The 23,535-nt window shown below is 37.0% G+C and overlaps 1 protein-coding gene across 18 annotated transcripts in view; it reads right to left on the bottom strand.

Annotated features, from left to right (window-relative positions):
• The window catches only part of LOC144309644 (outer dynein arm-docking complex subunit 2-like), a 266,940-nt gene that overhangs the window by 189,307 nt on the left and 54,098 nt on the right, over nucleotides 1-23,535 (bottom strand). For all 18 annotated transcript variants that reach the window (XR_013375578.1, XM_077890722.1, XM_077890721.1 and 15 more), the window contains 3 exons: nucleotides 10,667-10,872; nucleotides 9,188-9,286; nucleotides 1,440-1,587 (listed from right to left, as the gene is read on the bottom strand). Coding sequence is in view for 17 of the 18 variants with exons in the window: in XM_077890722.1 (XP_077746848.1) it covers nucleotides 1,440-1,587; nucleotides 9,188-9,286; nucleotides 10,667-10,872 (453 nt within the window). In the remaining variant the exon portion in view is untranslated. The remainder of the gene's footprint in view (nucleotides 1-1,439; nucleotides 1,588-9,187; nucleotides 9,287-10,666; nucleotides 10,873-23,535) is intronic.

Genomic DNA, 23,535 nt, shown 5'->3' with positions numbered 1-23,535 from the left:
TATCTATTGCAATAACATGAAAAATGATCTCCACTAAAAGAGGGGAACATTACCACGAAATAAATGCCAAATCAAAGCCATTTTAAAAATTGAAGTTGATATAAAAATATTTACTATTTAAAAGATATTATTCTTAAGATGAAATTTTAAAACAAAGCATTTAATAACTAGGCTTTCAAAAGCATAGTACCTAAGGTGGGCATTAGGATTTGCTTCACAGAAGCTCCCATCCTTTTTTAATGATGAAAATCTTTGATTTGCTTGCCTGGATCCTGGTCTGGCCATTGAAATCTATGTTACAGTGGAGAATTAGAATACTTTTTCCCAATTTCTTGACTAATTTTTCTTGGGATTCAGGAAAACATAGATTTTTTTTTCCTGAGAAATACAGGGAATTGCAGCTGGGACCATGCTAAGAAAGGGGGCATATTTTTCTTCTAAAGCAACTTTCTCAGCTACAAAGCTGTGTCCATGCAGAGGATGTTTATTGAATTCACAAAAATGTATGTATAAACTATTTTACCTGTCAGCTTTGAAGGACCTCAAGGGCACCAGAAAAGTAGCCTTAAGTAATTTAGGAGCCACATAAATATCTTTACATATTGCAAAGCCATTGGCAAATGCCCTTGATTCACTCAATCATGTAGAAAAGCTGGAGGAAACTATGAGTTAAGTAAAAATGTTTTTACGAGTACTTCTCAACTATTGCTTTAGTCCTGGCCTACCTAGACATTATCAATATCAGTTATCCACTGATATTAATCTGGGTTTTGGCAAATCATTTTCCCTGCCCTGCCCCCATTCATGTCTTAAATACATTATATAGGCCATTATTATGTAACATGTGTTTACACATATTATGTTGAGAGTAATGAAAAGGGACTGATACATATTTTAAGTATCTACAATGTACCAAACACTATCCACATCTTTCAAATATGCTTTACCAACCCTGAAGTAATCCTATAGGACAGGTATTAACCTATTTTCCATAGGTTAAGAAAAATAAGGCTCAAAGCTATAATCAACAGCTATACTGTTGGTAAGTAACACAGCCTAGAAATTATAGTCCAACTTTAAAACAAATCCATGTTCTTGATGCCACAGCATACTGCAAGGTGTAAAATGATGGCAAGTCATAATAGCTGCTGGCTACCATGGCCCAGGGGAAAGGGTTGGTACCAGGCAGACCGGCTGCTCCACGAGGACTAACCGTGCTATCCTCAGGGTAATAAGACCTTCCCCTGTGCACACAGGGTAATAAGACCATTCCCCATGCACATTTAAATAATAACGGGAGTTTTTACTACTCTTATTTGAAAAAAAAAAAAATATATATATATATATACATATATAATCAATTTGGAAGTAGAATATACATTTTTAGGAAAGGAATTAAAAGAATCATTGTAAACACAATACAAAGAGGTTTGTCTTACCTTTAAATATTTCACCAGTTTCTGAATTTGCCAATATTCAGATGACAAATCTGCATTTGCTTCCTGACGACGATCAGGTGGTTCTTCATCTTCCTCATTCTCTGAGGAGCTGTCACTAAGAATTTCCTCAATCTTCTCAGCACTCTTACTAAGAACAGTAACAACCACCACATATAATAAACATATTTATGCTACAAAATGGATGTGGTTATAATCATTAATATTTCAGCAATATGAACATAAGCAATGTATAAGGTACCAATACCTTCTGAGTTCTAAAGATCTTTGCTAAGATCTAAGCAAGGAGATGAATAAATCCCTGTCTCTGTACCAGGTGCAGTTCATTATTATTGCTTTGTATGCAATAATAATAAAGAAAATAGTAAGAAATGAACAAAGGCATTAAGTATATGTCCTATGGCTGTGCTGTACAAAAAGGCAGCCACAAGTCATAGAAGTTAAATATCTTCTGGTTATTTATGTTTATATTTATTTAAATTTATTGATTGAATCATGTTTATATTTATTTATCAAATTGAAATGAAATACAATTAAAATTTCAGTTTTTCAGTCAAAATAGCCACATTTCAAGCTCTCAACACTCACCTACTATACCAGAAGCTTAGATAGAAACCATTTCTATCATCAGGGAGAGTTCAATTGGGCAGCACTGCAAATGCCCACAGGAAGGGTGTCTCTTTTATGAAAGGGAGTACACTTTGTTCCTCACTGCTCTAGAAGCTTCTAACTCAACATCAGGGCCATGGATACCAGCAAGTTCACTCAAGCTTTCATCACCATATCTAATTCATTCTCATTTTCTCTTTCGCTCCATCCTCTCTTCCCTCCAATCCCCCTGTGTGATCTCTTCTCTCAATGTCTTTCCTCATTCTGTTTTGAAGCAAAGGAGAAAGCATATTTCTAATAATTGCACAGAAGTAACTTTCAAGTTTTATTAATTTTTAAAAAGATCTTCTGTTTATTTATTTGAGAGATAGAGCATGAGCAGGGGATAGGTAGAGCAGGTGGGAGAAGCGGACTCCGTGCTGAACAGGGAGCCTGAAGTGGAGCCAGGGCTTGATCCCAGGATTCTGGGATCATGACCTGAGCTGAAGGCAGATGCTTAACTGACTGACTCACCCAAGCGCCCCTGAGTTTTATAAATTTTTAAGATTTTTTTTTTTTTTGAAAGGTGCTTTTGCACAGAGAGTCATGCAGAATGATGCTCCTGTGCTGTCTGGGCTGCAGTGGAGTGAAACTGAAATCCTGAACTGAAGTGCCTGTTCCAATTCATCAAGCCACATGATGAGTTTCAGTTTAATGTATTCTCTTGTCCAACAAATGTCAGGAACCTGGTTTGGTTCCAGAGCAAAATCTGGTAGATAAGGCTTACTTAAGAACCAATGTAAATTTAACTCAAAGGTCCCAGATTGAAACATATACTAAATAACCTATATCCTCCAGAGAATCTCTAAATGTACTTTCCCTTAGCCTAGCAAGCTCCTGGAGTTAAGAGCAAGGTGCACTGGGTTGACCCAATCACTCTCGAATCATGTTAAAAAAAAAAAATCAGTACCTCAAAGGAAAGCTGTTCTCTTTTTCCAATGATGAACCCTTTGACATATAACCTTAAATGGCTTTCCCTATTTTATGAGGTTCCCTTCCGGTCCTGTCCCATAGCAACCATACATTTGGGAGGTAAAAATAAGCAAATCTCAATGTTTCACTGACCTATGAACTCCACCTTAAGAAATACTTCTCTACTACATCATTATATCCACTTAAGAAGAGACATAGAGAAGTTCACATTTTTGTCAGAGTAATGGTTGTTGCTTGGATATACTACCCCTTTACCCTTATCTATTACTCTAGAATTCTCTGACTCACTAAATTTTTTTTTGACTCACTAAAATTTGACTTAAAATTGAAACATGTAAGGCCAAACATTTAGTTTAGGAAAGATGAAGTAGATCTTAAGTACATAAAAATCCTGGATATTATATATAAAACAAACACGATAGGACTCTGACAGGTTGAAAGGAGAAGAAAGACTATTTAAGGATCTACAGACTTGAGGAGCAACACAATGGTGAGTTCCTTGGGTTTTTTGTCTCGTGTATTCCAGATTGGGTACTAGAGAAGATAGTGATGCAGAATTATCAGTGGGCACAGGGAAAAAAGCACCTAAGAAAAGCCTGCTCTTTCTACTCAGAGGACCAGAAAAGGAACAGCTTAACAAGATAGAAAACTTTTAGGCAACAGATGATCTATTCTAGTCAACACCACAGAAAACACTGTGGCTCACCCCCACTTCTGCTAACAATGCTAAGAGAAGAGTGTTCTACCTTTATCAGACTACAACAAAACTCCCTAATCCCTGTGTCAGAAGAGACCTAATGGAGAGTCAGAATTTCCACCAACCCCAACCCCACTGACAAATAAACAGAGTCTCTTCCTCTCTGTTACCCACAGAGACCTAGTCAGAGCTTGAACTTCCATTACCAGTTAAAAATGATGAGAAGCCCCTCGCTCACCTCCCCAAGTTGTCAATGAAGGCCTAATTGAAAATTTGTAATTTCCTTCTCTAACCTGAGGAGACAATACACATCTTATTCCACCAATGTGATGTAGGAGGAAACCTGCTAAAACATAAAATTTAAATAAGATTCAGAAAAATTAAGAGAATCATAGAATCTCAAACATTATTAAAACCTAAAAATTACCCATTCTTTTACCATGCTCCAAAAGGTAATAGATAAAAAAGACATTCATGGAAGAAAGGGTTAGAGAGAATGGAGAGAAAGAAAACCAAAACCAAAACAAACAAAAACAATGAACAGAAAAAAATATATATATAATGACAAACTTAAGCCCTAACATAATAATGACATTAAAGGTAAAAGTTCTAAATACACCAATTAAAAGAATTTAACTTACTGTACCAAAAAGAAAAAGAAAAGAGAATCAACCAAATGCTACCTACATGGAACTCATTTCAAATGTAATGATATAATATCATTAGTTTGAAAGAAAAAGAGGAAAAAAACCCACCATGTAAACAATCAAAAGAAAGCAGAAGTGTCTATAAAATAATCTGATTAGGTAGACATCAATAAAAAGAAAATGACAAGGCATATAGAGGAACATTACATAATGACAGAGACATATCAATCCCAAATATGTACACACCAAACAGCAGAGCTGCAAAATGCATAAAGCAAAAATAGAACTAAAATGAGAAACAGAAAAATTATACTTAGAGACATCAATACTACTCTCTCATCAATTTGTGGAACAACTGGACTGAAAATAAGCTAGGATATAAAAGAAATCAACACCACCAAACAATATGATTTAATCCACTTTTATAGAATACTCCAACAGCAGCAGGCTCTACATTCTTTTAAGCACCCAAAGACTCTATACCAAGATAGTGTGACCACACAAAACCTCAACAAATTTAAAAGAACTAAAATTATATAGTGTGTGCTCATTGCCCATAATGAAATCAAACAAAAAAAAATCAATAACAAACAGAAGACGAAAAATCTCCAAGAGTCTGGAAACAAACAAACAAAAAATGCACTTGGGTCCAAGAAGCGAGCCTCAAGGGAAATTAAAAAAAAAAAAAAGCCACACTGAACAGAAATTAAAATGAAAATACAACATATCAAAAACTTTTGTACACAGATAACAGCTAACACAGTGCATAAAGGGAATTATATAGCACTAAATGTTTGCATTGGAAAAGAGAAGTCTCAATTCAATAATCTAAACTTAAGTCTAAAGAAACTAGAAAAAAGAATAAAGTAAACCCAATGCAAACAAAAAAGGAAATACTAAAGAGCAGAAATCAGTAAAATTAAAACAGAAAAACAATTTGAAAAATCAGTAACAAAAAGCTGCTTAAAGAAAAGATCAATAAAATTGACAAAACTCTAGTATAACTGACAAGAAAAAGAAAAGACACAAATACCAGTACCAACAATGAAACATGGGATATCACTACAGATCCTGCAGACAACAAAAGAATAATAAGAGAAAACTATGAACAACTATACACACATAAATTTGACAATCTAGATAAAATGGACCGTTCTTTTAAAGTATAAACTATCACAACTTGCCCAATATGAAACACATAATTTGAATAGCACAATTATTAAGAGAATTTAATTCACAATTAAAAAACCCAAAACAGAAGTCTTTAGACCCAGATAGCTTCACTGTAGAATTTTACCACACAGAAGAACACCAAATTTTATATGATCTCTTCTAGAAAATAGAATAGGAGGGAACTCATTTTACAAAGCCTGATATCAAACCAAAGACAGTGCAAACAAAAACAAAAACCAATACAATACTCTCAAGATTGTGGATGCAAAAATTCTTAACATAATATTAAGCACATGTAATTCAGCTACCTATAAATAGGATGAGTGCACTATGACCAAGTGGGGTTACTACAGAGATGCAAGGCTGATTTGGTATTCAAAAATCAATCAGTGTAATCAACCACACTAACAGCCTATAGAAGAAAAATGACATGATTATACAATTGATGTAGAAAAAAGATTTGACCAAAATGAACACCCAAATGTGAATAAAAATGTTCAGAAAACCAAGAACAGAAGGGACCTTTATCAACTTGATAAAGAATATTTGTACAAAAACCTACACCATCATCATACTTAATGGTGAAAGACTAAATACTTTTCCCTTAAGATTGAGAACAAACAAGGCTATTGTTCACTTTGATCACTGCTGACCAATACAGCACTGGAACTTCCACTTCTAGTTGTAAATCTAAGAAAAAATACACAAGACTTGTATGCTGAAAACCATAAAACATTAGTGAAAGTAATCAAATACTTAAATAAACCGAGATATATAATATTCATGGATTGGAAGAGTCTACATAGTAAAAATATCAATTCTTCCCAAATTAATAGATATTTAATGTAATTTCCAAGAAAATCATCAGTGATTTTTTTCTGTTGGAGATATAGCAAGATTATTCTAAAATTTATGCAGAAAGGAAAGGAACTAGAATAACTAAAAGCAATTTTTGAAAAAAAAAAAGTGAGAGAAATCACTTTTCCAGACTTCAAAATTTACTATACAGCTACAGTAATACAGATTGTGTGGTAGTGGTAAGGGGCTAGATGAAAAGAAAAAAATCAGTGGAATAGAACAGATACCCAGAATAGCCCCACATATGTACACCGAACTGATTTTGAAGAAAGATACAAAAGTAATTCAATGGTGGAAAGATAACCTTTTCATTAAATAGTGCTGGAGAAATTGGACCTCCACTTAAAAAAAAACAAAGCAAACAAAAAAACAACAACAACTAAATCTTGACCAAAGTCTCACACTAAAAATAAGAAAAAGGCCATAGGCTTTATAATGTAAAACTATAAACATTTTTAGAAAAAATAGGTGATAATCTTAAGGACCAAGGGCTTCATGAGGACTTCTTAGACATGACATCAAAAATACAACCCATACAGGAACCTGGGTAGCTCAGTCAGTTGAGCATCCGTCTCTTGGTTTGGGCCCAGGTCACAATCTCAGGGATGTAAGATTGAGCCCTGCACAGGGTCTGCCTGCTTGAGACTCTCTCCCTCTCCCCTTCTCTTCCCCATGCACTCTCTCTCTCTTTATCTCTAAAATAAACATATTAAAAATAAAAACAAAACAACCCATAAAAGAAAACATTGATAAATTGAACCTCATCAATAGTAAAACGTTATTCTATGAGAGAGACTCTATAAAAAGGATGAGAAAACAACTTACAGGGAGAAGGAAATATTTGCATACTACATATTCAATCAAGGATATCCAGAATAAAGAACTCTCGAAACTCAACATTTAAAAAGTGATCTGATTAGAACATAAAAAACAAAAGACAAAGAGACATTTCACTAGAGAATATATATGGATGGCAATAAGCCCATGAAAAGATGTTCAACATCACTAGCCATTAGGGAAATGCTAAGACCATGATGAAATAATACTATACATCTTGTAGAATAGCTCAAAACCAAAACCAAAAAAAAGTTTGGATGCAAAGGCAAGGATGAGGATAAACTCAGTTTCCCCTAAGTGTTTGATGGGAACTAAATGGTACAGCCAGTCTGGAAAAGTTAGATAGTTTCTTAAAAAGCTACACAATTATTATGTGTCAGCAATTGGGCATTTATCTTAGAGAAATGAAAACTTCATCCATATAAAAGCCTTTATATGATTGTTCATAGCATCTTTATTTTTAATATCCAAAAGCTGCAAACAATGAAAATGCTCCCAATAGGTGAATAATTAAATAAATGATGGTACAACCACACCATGGAATGCTACTCAGCAAAAATAATTAATAAATAAATAAATAAATAAATAAATAAATAAATAAATAAATAAATAAAAAACGATTGCACTATGAACATATGCAACAACTTAGATGGATCTTAGGGGTATTATAGTGATGAAAACAAAGTCAATATCAAAAGTGTATAATTCCATTTACATGATATTCCCAAAATGATAAAATTATAGAAGTGGATAACAGGTTAATGGTTGCCAGGAGTTAGGATTATAGGGAAGAGGTGTGGGCATAACTATAAAGAGGTGGCAAGAGTGGCTTCCCAGTGGTGATGGAACCCTTCCACACACTGACTGACATGGTCATCACACACATCTACATGGAATAAAGTGATAGAAAATGATACATGCACATTATATCAATATCAGTCTCCTGGTTTCAGTGCTGTAGGATAGTTATGCAAGATGCAACCACTGGGAGAAGCTAGGTGAAGGGTATGAGATTCCTCTGTACTATATTTGCAGCATTCTGTGAATCTGTAATTAATTCAAAATAAAAAGTTTTAAAAATAGTCAAATAAATCAAATAATTTATTATGTTGAACCCAAGAATATAGGATTAATGTAGTAGGGTGTCTTAAAGTTTCTTCTTTTTCTGTGTGCACAAACTTTATAATGTGAAATGTCTGCATTTCTTCCCACTACTACCCCAAACTTACTAACAAAAGTAGCTGACCCTCCTCCACATATGCCGCTTTTGTTGTCAAAATGAAAATGGAGTCAGAAGTTTACTAGCCTTCTATTGATGGCTGTTTTTTAAAATATTTTATTTATTTATTCATGAGACACAGAAAGAGAGAGAGAGGCAGAGACATAGGCAGTGGAAGAAGCAGGCTCCATGCAGGGAGCCCGATGTGGGACTAGATCCCGGGACTCCAGGATCACACCCTGGGCCGAAGGCGGCGCTAAACCGCTGAGCCACCCGCGCTGCCCTGATGGCTGTTTTAATGAGAAATAACATCTATCACTTTAGGATTGGCAGTGCCACCAGTGATGAGTAAAATGAGGCTCAGGAAGATGACTTACCCTTGCTATGATAGGATTGTTCAAAAGTAAGAGATCAGCAAAGAGCCCAGTTCTCCTATCACTCAACTCATGGCAATTAGCATTAAATTCATTTGTTTACAGAGAGTTAACTAGTACCAATAGATGCCTGTGTTTCAAGGAACTCTTCACTAAAAGGATATCTTGCAAATATATTCAAAGAAATTCAGTATTATCATTTTTATAACTAGTCAATACTAGTTGGTCCAAGGGTCCAGTAGAGGACCCCGATGTAATGATAAGAACACCAGAAATTTGCATGCTATCTAGCCCACTGGGTAAAGGGTGGCTTTAAAGGATGGTTCCTTTTAATAGATACGTACCGAACTAACTGTGCTCTTCCAGGTGAAACAGGTGGTCCTGACCTTTCAAGTCTTCCTCTATGTTTTTTCTCTTGAGTGTCTCTTAGTAAGCTTTTGTGCCTAAAAATATATTAACATTTTAAAATTAACTTATTGTGGATTGATAGGAAATTAAAAATAGAAATGTACCTAAAGATTTCATCATTTTCATGCACCCGTGTGACATGTTTTCCTAATACAGAAAATAACTGTATGAGTTCCAGCCTCATCTGACACCTGGGATGTCCCTTCAGTCTTTCAGGCACATTTTGGCCAGTATTTCTTTTATAAGGACCAAGTACTAGGAACTGTCACTCTGCAGGCCCCTTCACTCGGAGCCTTCTACTCTGGGCACATCCTGCCCTGGGTGAAAGTTGCCTGGTTACTTCCCTTCCCCACCCGACTCTGCCACAGGGCCTGGATCTGGTTTTCCAGGGATTCCCAGGTTTAGCGTGGTCCTTGGCACATAGTGGGTTTTCATTACATAGTGGCTAGGTAAACTCATAACTGAAAAATGCCAGGACGTGGGAAGAGTGGTATTTTAAGATTCACCTTCCAGCATAACAGAGCAGCCTGTGTATTTGTCATTTTCATACTCCTTCAGATAGGAGTCACAGAGATCAAACACCTCAAAATTGATGAGAATTAGAGGAACAAGAGCATCTCCTTTTTCCCCAGGACTCCTTCCATCTGCTCTCTGGGTTTGCTGGCAACATGTACTCACTCCGTGGTTCTCAGAATCCCTGCAAGTGAGGGTCCCCTGTGACCAGCTGGGAGCCACTTCTTGCTTTACCCAATCGGGGACCGCATGGAACATTAAAAATAGGCTGAAATTTGTAAGCTATATGCTAATTTAAAAAGTGTCCTTGGCATCTCCGACTGCCGGCTTTTATGAAACACAGGGCCTTAATCTGTGCTTAGGTACCTATTTATAGACGTCCTTAAGTGGAACTCGTTTTGTATGTCAGACATTCTTTAAATTAGTGTCTGCTTCACTTAAGCCTGTTAATATTTTGGAGGCTCTAGCCTTTCTGTGGTATTTACTTAAAGTTCTGTTAATAGATAAGATGCTGTCTCTATCAAGATTTCCCTGATTCACTTCACATAATTTTAATCATTCTAAATTCACCTAGCACTTAACTTCTTCAGGTCCCTACCACTGCGTTTACATTGCCCGTGAGATTCCTCCATGTCTTTTATCATCTTTTTCACGTGATATTAGCCCTGACCTACCAATTGAGTCAATGGTGCTCTTGCCTTCCCTTCTGGTGCCCACACATAAGCCGTATTCACGCCAAATACTTCTACTTGGAATATGAAGAGCAGGGAGGGACTGACTTGTATTATGGAGGGACATGTCAACATCTACTCTGGACTTTCTCCCATGACATAAACTAACAACTAGGCAAATGTGGTTACTGAGGATGTATCAGAGAAGCCCTCATGCAAATTTCTACATACTTTTTGAAATCAACAGTGGCCTTCCAGTTTAAAGTTGGCTCTAATCTCTTGGTCATTTGAAACTTCCCGAAGTTAATTTGGTTCTTCTCTAGTATATTCTTGCTTGAAGCAAGAAAAGCTTTAGGAAGGGCGTCTGCTTCTTCCTTCTTAGGTACCTCCTTAGGCTCTTCATTTTCTTTTTTCCATTCTTCAGTGAATCTAATATCCTTTATGTACAAAAAAAACAGTAATTTTTACAATGACATCACTTCTGAATTGTTTTGTGCTATCTGAAAATTAAAAAGTGATAACTTCAGAAAATGAAGTCTCTGATGCCTCTAACTTGTGTTGCTTAGTGACACACACTAGAGAAGGGCCACTTCAGGACTCAGGTCTCTACTGGAGTGACGTTGCCAGAAATGTGATGTTCCTAAGCTCCCCTCCCCACTGCAGCACACACAGATACAACAGCAGGGTTAGACCTACTCACTCCTCACTACTGCCAGACAGATCTAAACTCAAGGGCTGCCTGGGTGGTTCAGTGGTTGAGTGTCTGTCTTTGGCTCAGGGTGTGATCCTGGGGTCCCAGGATTGAGTTCCACATCAGGCTCCCCGCAAGGGGCCTGCTTCTCCCTCTGCCTATGTCTCTGCCTCTCTCTGTGTGTCTTTCATGAATAAATAAAATCTTTTAAAAAAATATCTAAACTCAGATGCTATATTGACTGGGACACATCATGTATAAATTTCTGAAACAAAGGATTAAAAGCATATTTTGCAGTTAGCCAGAGATAAAAGACACATGACAGAGGAAGTCATTATATTTAAAAGACACATGACAGAGGAAGAAATATAATTATTAAAAAAGACTTATCAGAAACAATGCAAGCCAAAGGAAAAGAGAATGACATCTTTAAAATATTTTTTTTAAAAAAGACCTGCCAACCCAAAATTCTAAATAGAGATTAAAAAAAAAAAAAGCTTTCAAAAATAAGGGCAAAATAAAGACTTTCATAGATGATCAAAACCAGAGAATTCTTGTTCACTTCCGGAAGGCCTGTGCTAAAGAAATGGCGATGAAGTTCTTCATTCAGAAGGAATAACATACCAGAAAGAGGACTATACCACATCTATACAAAGAAATGAAAATCTGTAGAAATGGTAAAAATATAAAAGACTCCTCATATTATTTTTAATCATTCTAAAATGTAATTGATTCTCTAATGTAAAAATAGTATCGTTGTGTTGAGGGGTTAATAGCATACAAAAGTAAAATGCATGACAATAGTGCCAAGGGTAGGGAGAGGCACTGAAGGTTACTGTGGTAAGTTCTTAAAGTCTTTGTGAAATGGTAAGACAGTATTTAAAGGTGGGTAGGATAAATTAGAGATATACATTATGAGCCCTAGGGCAGTCACCATGAAACTTTTAAGAAGCATAACTGACAAAAAGCGTAAATAAAACAATCATTTTTAAAGGCTCAATTAATACAAAAAGGGCAGGAAAAGAGAGAAAAAATAACAAAGAACAAATGAGACAAAAAAGAAACAAGTAGCAAATTAGTAAATTTAAATTCAAATCAATCCCTAGTTACATTAAATAAAAATGATTTAAAACTTCAGTTAAAAGAAACTGGATTGAATTGGATGAAAAAGGTATTTAAAAACCCACTTTCCATACGACCAATAATCAAAAAATGCAGGAATGGTTACATTAAAATCAAACAAAATGGACTTAAAAACAAAATATTATCAGACCTAAAAAGGGAGACACATAATGACAGTCAACACAACTCTTATTGTATATTCACCAAACAACAGAACTTCAAAGTACATTTAGAAAAAAATGTAACTACAAAGAAAAATAGATAAGCCCACAATTATGAGACTTCAAAAACTCCTCTTTCAGTAATCAATAAAATAAGCACACAAAAATTAATAATATAGAGAACTGAGCAATACTATCAATTACATTGACAAAACTGACAATTATAGAACATACTACCCAATGGCAGCAGGACACATACTCCTCTCGAACAAAAAAGAAATCACCAAAATTGACCACATTTTGGTCCATAAAACAAACATCTACAAAGCTAAAAGGACTAAAATCATATGAAAAAAAAAAAAAAAAACCTTCTCTTAATTCAATGGAATTAAACCAGAAACCAGTAAAAGAAAGATAACTAGAAAATCTTCAGATATATTAATGTGCCTGAAAACATATCAAAATCTATGGGATGTAGTTCATGTAGTGTTCATATAGAAATTTACAGGATAAAACTTTATAGTAGAAAAAATAAAGGTCTCAAATGAATGGCTAAACTTCCAAATTAAGAGATTAAATAAGAGCAAATTAAACCCAAAAAAATCAGAAGGAAAATAAAATCATCAAGAGCAGAAATCAAATAAAAAGGAAAGCAGCCAAAAAAATCAATGAAACAAATAACTGTTCTTTAAATAAAATCAACCACTTCTTTCCAGATTAATCAAGAATAAAAAGAGAGAAGACTCAAATGATCCATATCAGAATTGAAAGAGCAGTCATCACAAAAGATCTTCCAGACATTAAAGGATAATAATGGAATGCCATACTTGATGCCAATAAATTAGATAAGTTGGATAAAATGTAAGAATTCACTGAAACACACAAACTACCAAGGCTCAAGAAGAAGAAACTGGACTAGCTCTATATCTATTAAAGAAATCAAATTCTCAATATAAAAACATTCCAATAAAGAAAGCTACAGGCACAGATGGCTTCACTGGTGAATTGTATCAAATATTTAAGAAAGGAATAATATCTAATTTGTATGAAGAATTCTAGAAAGAAGAAAAGTAAGTGAATATTTCCCAATTCATTTTCTGAGGCCACATTACCCAGCTACCAACACCAGATAAAGATGTTAAAAAATAACTACTAACCCATACCTTTCATGATTATAGATGCAAATATCCTCAGTAAAATACTATCAAATTTCATCCAGTAATGTCAAATAGGGTAAGACATAATGATGAATTGGGATTTACTCCAGAATTACTCAAAAAAGTCATCAACAGACAAAAGAAGGATAATCGTGCAATCATCTCAAGAAATGCAATAAAATCACCACCTCAAAGCAGCAATGGGCTCATCTCCCATGGGTTAAGTGGAGGCCCCATGGGAAGCATGTAAGAAGGCACTCTCCCTCCCTATCAGCCAAGGTAGCGTCAGCAGAGGCTTCATAGGAACTGAACTTCCACCCCTGTCCAATGGTAATGAAGCATACTATTCCACCAGAGTTGTCAATGGAAAGTGAAGAACTCAGATCTTGCAGGACCTCCAGACTCCACCAGCAAAGTACCAGAGAAGGCCTGCTAAAACAAAAGATCTAAATAAAATCCATAGTTTCACAACATAATGCCCCAAATGTCCAAGACAATAAAAGATCATTCATCCTACCAAGAACCAGAAAGATCACAACTTGAATGAGAAAGGATAATGTAGGAATAATGTTTATACCAAGATGAAATAGATGTTGGAATAATTTGATATGAATTTAAAGCTGCCATCATAAAAATGCTTCAGTGAGCAATTTTCAAGACTTAAAACAAACTAAAAAGCCTCAACAAGTAAATAAAAGACATGAAGAAGAACCAAAAAGAAATTTTTTTATTTTATTTTTATTTATTTTTTTTTATTATTTTTTTTCAAAAAGAAATTTTGAAACTGAAATTTATGAACCAAAAAAAAAAAAAAAAAAAAACCTCACTGGATAGGCCTAACAATATGATGGAGAGGACAGAGGGGAAGAATCCATGACCTTCCATGAAATTACTCAGTATGAATAAAGAAGGGAAAATTCATTGCAAAAAAAAATGATAGAACCTCAAGATCTGTGAGGCCACAACAAAAATTCCAAAATTCATGTCATCAGAGTAACAGAAAGAGAAGAGGAAGGGAGTCAGACTAAAAATGTATTCTAACAAGATTTGAAATTTTCTCAAACTTGGAAAAAGACATAAATCTAAGATTCAAGAAGCTGAGGAAACCCTAAACAAACAAACAAAGTTATCCATGCCAAGACACACACACAAAAATCAAACTCGACAAACTAAAGACAAGGAAAATTCTTAACAGCCATGAGACATAAACAATATTTTGCTTTTAAGAGGAAAACAATTAAAATAATAACAGATAATCATGGAAGCCAGAAGAAACATTTTTTAAACACTGGAAGTAAAGAATTGTCAGCCTGGGATACTATATCCAGTGAAAATATTCCTTCAGAAATGAAGGGGAGGTCAAGAAATTCTCAGATGAGGGAAAATGAAGAGAAGCTGTCATCAACAAACTTAACCTAAAAGAGTAAGTTCTTAAACAGAAAGACTATGATAAAAGAAGAAACTTGCAACAGCAAAAAAAGAAAAACAATGGAAAAGAATAAAAGTGTAGGTAAATACAAAAGACATTCATTCTGCTTTTGAGTTTTTTAAATGAAGTTTGATGTTTGAAGCAAAACATAATGCTGTCTTATACAGTTAGCAATGAATATGGAGGAAATAAAGACAATTACAAATGAGAGAGGTAAAGGGACTTAAAAGAAGATACTTTTTTTTTTTTTTTTGGTTACTAAAATTGTATTTATTTTTTCAGTCCCATCAGTGTAATAGTATTATAGCTTTTGCAAGAAGTTTATGTTGAAAGAGAAATGACATAAATTCTCATAGTATATTTGTAAAGAAAGACTATGCTGACAGTTTTTTTGTGTGACATCTCAGGGAGTTGCAAGGGATTAAGTCATACACAATTATTGTTTGAAGGCGACATGGTTTCTGTACTTTGCTCAAACTGGTATAATGTCAAATAGTAGATTATAATTGATTACATAGGTATATATGGTACAATACTCATAGTAACCACAAACATGCAAAATCTTTACAAAGAGGTACATTCAAAACACTATGGATAAAGGAGCAAGATGGCGGAAGAGTAGGGTCTCCAAATCACCTGTCTCCACCAAACTACCTAGAAAACCTTCCAATCATCCTGAAAATCTATGAATTCGGCCTGAGATTTAAAGAGAGACCAGCTGGAATGCAACAGTGAGAAGAGTTCGCGCTTCTATCAAGGTAGGAAGACGGGGAAAAAGAAATAAAGAAACAAAGGCCTCCAAGGGGGAGGGGCCCCGCGAGGAGCCGGGCTGAGGCCGGGGCAGGTGTCCCCAGGACAGGAGAGCCCCGTCCCGGAGGAGCAGGAGCTGCACCGACCTTCCCGGGGGAAAGGGGATCCAGGGGGTGGAGCAGGACCCAGGAGGGCGGGGATGCCCTCGGGTTCCCCGGGACAGGAACAGAGCAACTGCGCACCCAGGAGAGTGCGCCGAGCTCCCTAAGGGCTGCAGCGCGCACGGCGGGACCCGGCGGGACCGGAGCAGCCAGGAGGGGCTCGGGCGGCGGCTCCGCGGAGGGGGCTGCGGGGCGGGAGCAGCTCGGAGGGGCTCGGGCAGAGGAAGAGGCTCCGTGCGGAGGGGGCTGCGCGGTTCCAGGAGCAGCTCGGAGGGGCTCGGGCGGCAGCTCCGGGGAGGGGGCTGCGCAGCCCGGGAGCTCGAATCCAACAGCGCAGGCACCGGAGCACAGGGCGCCGGGACACAGCCCAGGATCCGGCCTCCCCCGGGACAGGCAGAGGCCGGGAGGGCCCAGGACAGCGAGGACGCTCCTGCCCCGAATGAGCAGATCAGCGGCCCCGCCCCGGAGCCTCCAGGCCCTGCAGACGGAGTTCCTGCCAGAGCTGAATCCAAGTTTCCAGAGCTGCCCCGCCACTGGGGCTGTTCCTCCTGCGGCCTCACGGGGTAAACAACCCCCACTGAGCCCTGCACCAGGCAGGGGCACAGCAGCTCCCCCAACTGCTAACACCTGAAAATCAGCACAAAAGGCCCCTCCCCCAGAACACCAGCTAGACGGACAACTTCCAGGAGAAGCCAAGGGACTTAAAGTACACAGAATCAGAAGATACTCCCCTGTGGTTCTTTTTTTGTTTTTTGTTTTGTTTTTGTTTTGTTTTGCTTTTTGATTTGTTTCCTTCCCCCACCCCCTTTTTTTCTCCTTTCTTTTTCTTTCTCTTTTTCTTCCTTTTTTTTTTCGTTTTTTTTCTTACCTTTTTTTTCTTTCTCTTTTCTTTCCTTCTTTCTCTCCTCTCTTTTTCTCTTTTACCCAATACAACTTGCTTTTGGCCACTCTGCACTGAGCAAACTGACTAGAAGGAAAACCTCACCTCAAAAGAAAGAATCAGAAACAGTCCTCTCTCCCACAGAGTTACAAAATCTGGATGACAATTCAATGTCAGAAAGCCAATTCAGAAGCACTATTATACACCTACTGGTGGGTCTAGAAAAAAGTATAAAGGACTCAAGAGACTTCATGACTGCAGAATTTAGAGCTAATCAGGCAGAAATTAAAAATCAATTGAATGAGATGCAATCCAAACTAGAAGTCCTAACGATGAGGGTTAACGAGGTGGAAGAACGAGTGAGTGACATAGAAGACAAGTTGATAGCAAAGAGGGAAACTGAGGAAAAAAGAGACAAACAATTAAAAGACCATGAAGATAGATTAAGGGAAATAAACGACAGCCTGAGGAAGAAAAACCTACGTTTAATTGGGGTTCCCGAGGGCGCCGAAAGGGACAGAGGGCCAGAATATGTATTTGAACAAATTCTAGCTGAAAACTTTCCTAATCTGGGAAGGGAAACAGGCATTCAGATCCAGGAAATAGAGAGATCCCCCCCTAAAATCAATAAAAACCGTTCAACACCTCGACATTTAATTGTGAAGCTTGCAAATTCCAAAGATAAAGAGAAGATCCTTAAAGCAGCAAGAGACAAGAAATCCCTGACTTTTATGGGGAGGAGTATTAGGGTAACAGCAGACCTCTCCACAGAGACCTGGCAGGCCAGAAAGGGCTGGCAGGATATATTCAGGGTCCTAAATGAGAAGAACATGCAACCAAGAATACTTTATCCGGCAAGGCTCTCATTCAAAATGGAAGGAGAGATAAAGAGCTTCCAAGACAGGCAGCAACTAAAAGAATATGTGACCTCCAAACCAGCTCTGCAAGAAATTTTAAGGGGGACTCTTAAAATTCCCCTTTAAGAAGAAGTTCAGTGGAACAGTCCACAAAAACAAAGACTGAATAGATATCATGATGACACTAAACTCATATCTCTCAATAGTAACTCTGAATGTGAACGGGCTTAATGACCCCATCAAAAGGCGCAGGGTTTCAGACTGGATAAAAAAGCAGGACCCATCTATTTGCTGTCTACAAGAGACTCATTTTAGACAGAAGGACACCTACAGCCTGAAAATAAAAGGTTGGAGAACCATTTACCATTCGAATGGTCCTCAAAAGAAAGCAGGGGTAGCCATCCTTATATCAGATAAACTAAAATTTACCCCAAAGACTGTAGTGAGAGATGAAGAGGGACACTATATCATACTTAAAGGATCTATTCAACAAGAGGACTTAACAATCCTCAATATATATGCTCCGAATGTGGGAGCTGCCAAATATATACATCAATTATTAACCAAAGTGAAGAAATACTTAGATAATAATACACTTATACTTGGTGACTTCAATCTAGCTCTTTCTATACTCGATAGGTCTTCTAAGCACAACATCTCCAAAGAAACGAGAGCTTTAAATGATACACTGGACCAGATGGATTTCACAGATATCTACAGAACTTTACATCCAAACTCAACTGAATACACATTCTTCTCAAGCGCACATGGAACTTTCTCCAGAATAGACCACATATTGGGTCACAAATCGGGTCTGAACCGATACCAAAAGATTGGGATTGTCCCCTGCATATTCTCGGACCATAATGCCATGAAATTAGAACTAAATCACAACAAGAAGTTTGGAAGGACCTCAAACACATGGAGGTTAAGGACCATCCTGCTAAAAGATAAAAGGGTCAACCAGGAAATTAAGGAAGAATTAAAAAGATTCATGGAAACTAATGAGAATGAAGATACAACCGTTCAAAATCTTTGGGATGCAGCAAAAGCAGTCCTAAGGGGGAAATACATCGCAATACAAGCATCCATTCAAAAACTGGAAAGAACTCAAATACAAAAGCTAACCTTACACATAAAGGAGCTAGAGAAAAAACAGCAAATACATCCTACACCCAAGAGAAGAAGGGAGCTAATAAAGATTCGAGCACAACTCAACGAAATCGAGACCAGAAGAACTGTGGAACAGATCAACAGAACCAGGAGTTGGTTCTTTGAAAGAATTAATAAGATAGATAAACCATTAGCCAGCCTTATTAAAAAGAAGAGAGAGAAGACTCCAATTAATAAAATCATGAATGAGAAAGGAGAGATCACTACCAACACCAAGGAAATACAAACGATTTTAAAAACATATTATGAACAGCTATACGCCAATAAATTAGGCAATCTAGAAGAAATGGACGCATTCCTGGAAAGCCACAAACTACCAAAACTGGAACAGGAAGAAATAGAAAACCTGAACAGGCCAATAACCAGGGAGGAAATTGAAGCAGTCATCAAAAACCTCCCAAGACACAAGAGTCCAGGGCCAGATGGCTTCCCAGGGGAATTTTATCAAACGTTTAAAGAAGAAACCATACCTATTCTCCTAAAGCTGTTTGGAAAGATAGAAAGAGATGGAGTACTTCCAAATTCGTTCTATGAAGCCAGCATCACCTTAATTCCAAAGCCAGACAAAGACCCCGCCAAAAAGGAGAATTACAGACCAATATCCCTGATGAACATGGATGCAAAAATTCTCAACAAGATACTGGCCAATAGGATCCAAAAGTACATTAAGAAAATGATTCACCATGACCAAGTAGGATTTATCCCTGGGACACAAGGCTGGTTCAACACCCGTAAAAAAATCAATGTGATTCATCATATCAGCAAGAGAAAAAACAAGAACCATATGATCCTCTCATTGGATGCAGAGAAAGCATTTGACAAAATACAGCATCCATTCCTGATCAAAACTCTTCAGAGTGTAGGGATAGAGGGAACATTCCTCGACATCTTAAAAGCCATCTATGAAAAGCCCACAGCAAATATCATTCTCAATGGGGAAGCACTGGGAGCCTTTCCCCTAAGATCAGGAACAAGACAGGGATGTCCACTCTCACCACTGCTGTTCAACATAGTACTGGAAGTCCTAGCCTCAGCAATCAGAAAACAAAAAGACATTAAAGGCATTCAAATTGGCAAGGAAGAAGTCAAACTCTCCCTCTTCGCCGATGACATGATACTCTACATAGAAAACCCAAAAGTCTCCACCCCAAGATTGCTAGAACTCCTACAGCAATTTGGTAGCGTGGCAGGATACAAAATCAATGCCCAGAAGTCAGTGGCATTTCTATACACTAACAATGAGACTGAAGAAAGAGAAATGAAGGAGTCAATCCCATTTACAATTGCAACCAAAAGCATAAGATACCTAGGAATAAACCTCACCAAAGATGTAAAGGATCTATACCCTCAAAACTATAGAACACTTCTGAAAGAAATTGAGGAAGACACAAAGAGATGGAAAAATATTCCATGCTCATGGATTGGCAGAATTAATATTGTGAAAATGTCAATGTTACCCAGGGCAATATACACGTTTAATGCAATCCCTATCAAAATACCATGGACTTTCTTCAGAGAGTTAGAACAAATTATTTTAAGATTTGTGTGGAATCAGAAAAGACCCCGAATAGCCAGGGGAATTTTAAAAAAGAAAACCATATCTGGGGGCATCACAATGCCAGATTTCAGGTTGTACTACAAAGCCGTGGTCATCAAGACAGTGTGGTACTGGCACAAAAACAGACACATAGATCAGTGGAACAGAATAGAGAATCCAGAAGTGGACCCTGAACTTTATGGGCAACTAATATTCGATAAAGGAGGAAAGACTATCCATTGGAAGAAAGACAGTCTCTTCAATAAATGGTGCTGGGAAAATTGGACATCCACATGCAGAAGAATGAAACTAGACCACTCTCTTGCACCAGACACAAAGATAAACTCAAAATGGATGAAAGATCTAAATGTGAGACAAGATTCCATCAGAATCCTAGAGAAGAACACAGGCAACACCCTTTTTGAACTCGGCCATAGTAACTTCTTGCAAGATACATCCACGAAGGCAAGAGAAACAAAAGCAAAAATGAACTATTGGGACTTCATCAAGATAAGAAGCTTTTGCACAGCAAAGGATACAGTCAACAAAACTCAAAGACAACCTACAGAATGGGAGAAGATATTTGCAAATGACATATCAGATAAAGGGCTAGTTTCCAAGATCTATAAAGAACTTCTCAAACTCAACACCAAAGAAACAAACAATCCAATCATGAAATGGGCAAAAGACATGAACAGAAATCTCACAGAGGAAGACATAGACATGGCCAACATGCATATGAGAAAATGCTCTGCATCACTTGCCATCAGGGAAATACAAATCAAAACTACAATGAGATACCACCTCACACCAGTGAGAATGGGGAAAATTAACAAGGCAGGAAACAACAAATGTTGGAGAGGATGTGGAGAAAAGGGAACCCTCTTACACTGTTGGTGGGAATGTGAACTGGTGCAGCCACTCTGGAAACCTGTGTGGAGGTTCCTCAAACAGTTAAAAATATACCTGCCCTACGACCCAGCAATTGCACTGTTGGGGATTTACCCCAAAGATACAAATGCAATGAAACGCCGGGACACCTGCACCCCGATGTTTCTAGCAGCAATGGCCACGATAGCCAAACTGTGGAAGGAGCCTCGGTGTCCATCGAAAGATGAATGGATAAAGAAGATGTGGTTTATGTATACAATGGAATATTACTCAGCTATTAGAAATGACAAATACCCACCATTTGCTTCAACATGGATGGAACTGGAGGGTATTATGCTGAGTGAAGTAAGTCAGTCGGAGAAGGACAAACATTATATGTTCTCATTCATTTGGGGAATATAAATAATAGTGAAAGGGAATATAAGGGAAGGGAGAAGAAATGTGTGGGAAATATCAGAAAGGGAGACAGAACGTAAAGATTGCTAACTCTGGGAAATGAACTAGGGGTGGTAGAAGGGGAGGAGGGCGGGGGGTGGGAGTGAATGGGTGACGGGCACTGGGTGTTATTCTGTATGTTAGTAAATTGAACACCAATAAAAAAAAAACACTATGGATAAATCAAAATAGAATTCTAAAAAATGTTCAAGTAATCTGCAGAAACCACAGGAAAAAGAAAACAAAAATGAAAACTAGGAGGAACACAAAATAAAAGTAAAGTGGCAAGCGTAAGCTCTAACGTATCAATAATTAAATGGATATTATCTAAACACATCAGTAGATACATCAATTGAGTTACACAAATTTATTTTTAAAATGACTCAACTATCTGCTGTTTACAAGAAACTCACTTCAAATATAACAATATATGTAGCATGAAAGTAATAGGAAAGATGGGTGCTGGGTGGCTCAGTCGGTTAAGCATCTGCCTTCAGCTCAGGTCATGCTCACAGGGTCCTGGGATAGAGCCCCACATTGGGCTCCCTGCTCAGCTGGGAGTCTGCTTCTCCCTCTGCCCCTCCCCCCGCTTGTACTCTCTCACTCACTTTCTCTGTCTAAAATAAATAAATAAAATCTTTAAAAAATTATATTAAAAAAGAAAATAATAGGAAAGAAAGATATAACATGCAAACAATGGTTAAAAGAAAGCAGGAGTGGCTATAAATGTATCCAATTAAGTAGACTTCAGCAAAAGGAAAATCATGAAGGACAGAGAGGGACATTACATGATGATAAAATGATCAATCAAGAAGATATAGCAATATTAAATGCATATACAGAGCTTCAAATACAAAAACAGAACTAAGAGAAAAATTAGACAAATCCATAATTATAGTTGAATACTTCAAAACTTCTCTCTCAACAACTGATAGAAAATCAGCAAGAATATGAAAGAACTTAGCACCAAAAACCACATGATTTTTTACACAAGGTAAAAAGAAGAGAAGAAATAATAAATACCAAAGTGAAGTAGAAAAAAACACACAGAGAAAAATCAATGAAACTAAAAGCTAAGTCTCTGAGGAAACAGAAAATCAAGAGACCTCTACCCAGATGAGTCAAGAAAAAATAAAACACCAATGACCAATATTAGAAGTGAGAGAGGTAACAATAGCTACATAGTCTACAGACATTAAAAGATGAATAAAAGAATAACCATAAACAAGTTTACACCAATACATGTGACATAGATGAAATGGACAATTTCCTTTAAAGACAATCTACCAGGGTGCCTGGCTGGCTCAGTCAGTAGAGCACGCAGCTCTTGATCTTGGGGTTGAAAGTCTGGGGATAGAGATTGGGATAGAGATTATTTAAATTAAAAAATAAAATGGCAAAAGGTTATGTATACTTTACATATATATATGTATACATATATAAAGTATATGTATACTTTACTCCAACAGAATCATTTTTTAAATAAGTAAAAAAAAATAAAGATTACCATAACTTCCTCAAGAAGAAACAGATAACCAGCCTGGCCCAAACTAGTAAAGACACTGAAATCTGTTGTTTAACAACTTACCTACAAAGGACACTCCAGGCCCAGATGGCTTCACTACCAAACATGTAAGAAAGAAACAATATCAATTCTACACAAACTCTTTCAGAAATTGGAGAGGAAAAAAAAAACTTCCCAACTCATTTTATAAGGCCAGTATCACTCTGATAACCAAAACCAAAGATATTAAAGAAAACTACACATCAAAACCTTATAAATATAGATGTGACACTTAAAATCTTAGCAAGTTAGATCCAATAATATATAAAAATGATACTACATCCTGAACAAA

Source organism: Canis aureus, unplaced genomic scaffold (assembly GCF_053574225.1).
Source record: "Canis aureus isolate CA01 unplaced genomic scaffold, VMU_Caureus_v.1.0 ptg000132l_RagTag, whole genome shotgun sequence".
Taxonomy (NCBI): domain Eukaryota; kingdom Metazoa; phylum Chordata; class Mammalia; order Carnivora; family Canidae; genus Canis; species Canis aureus.
This window is presented reverse-complemented; position numbering and strand designations above follow the sequence as displayed.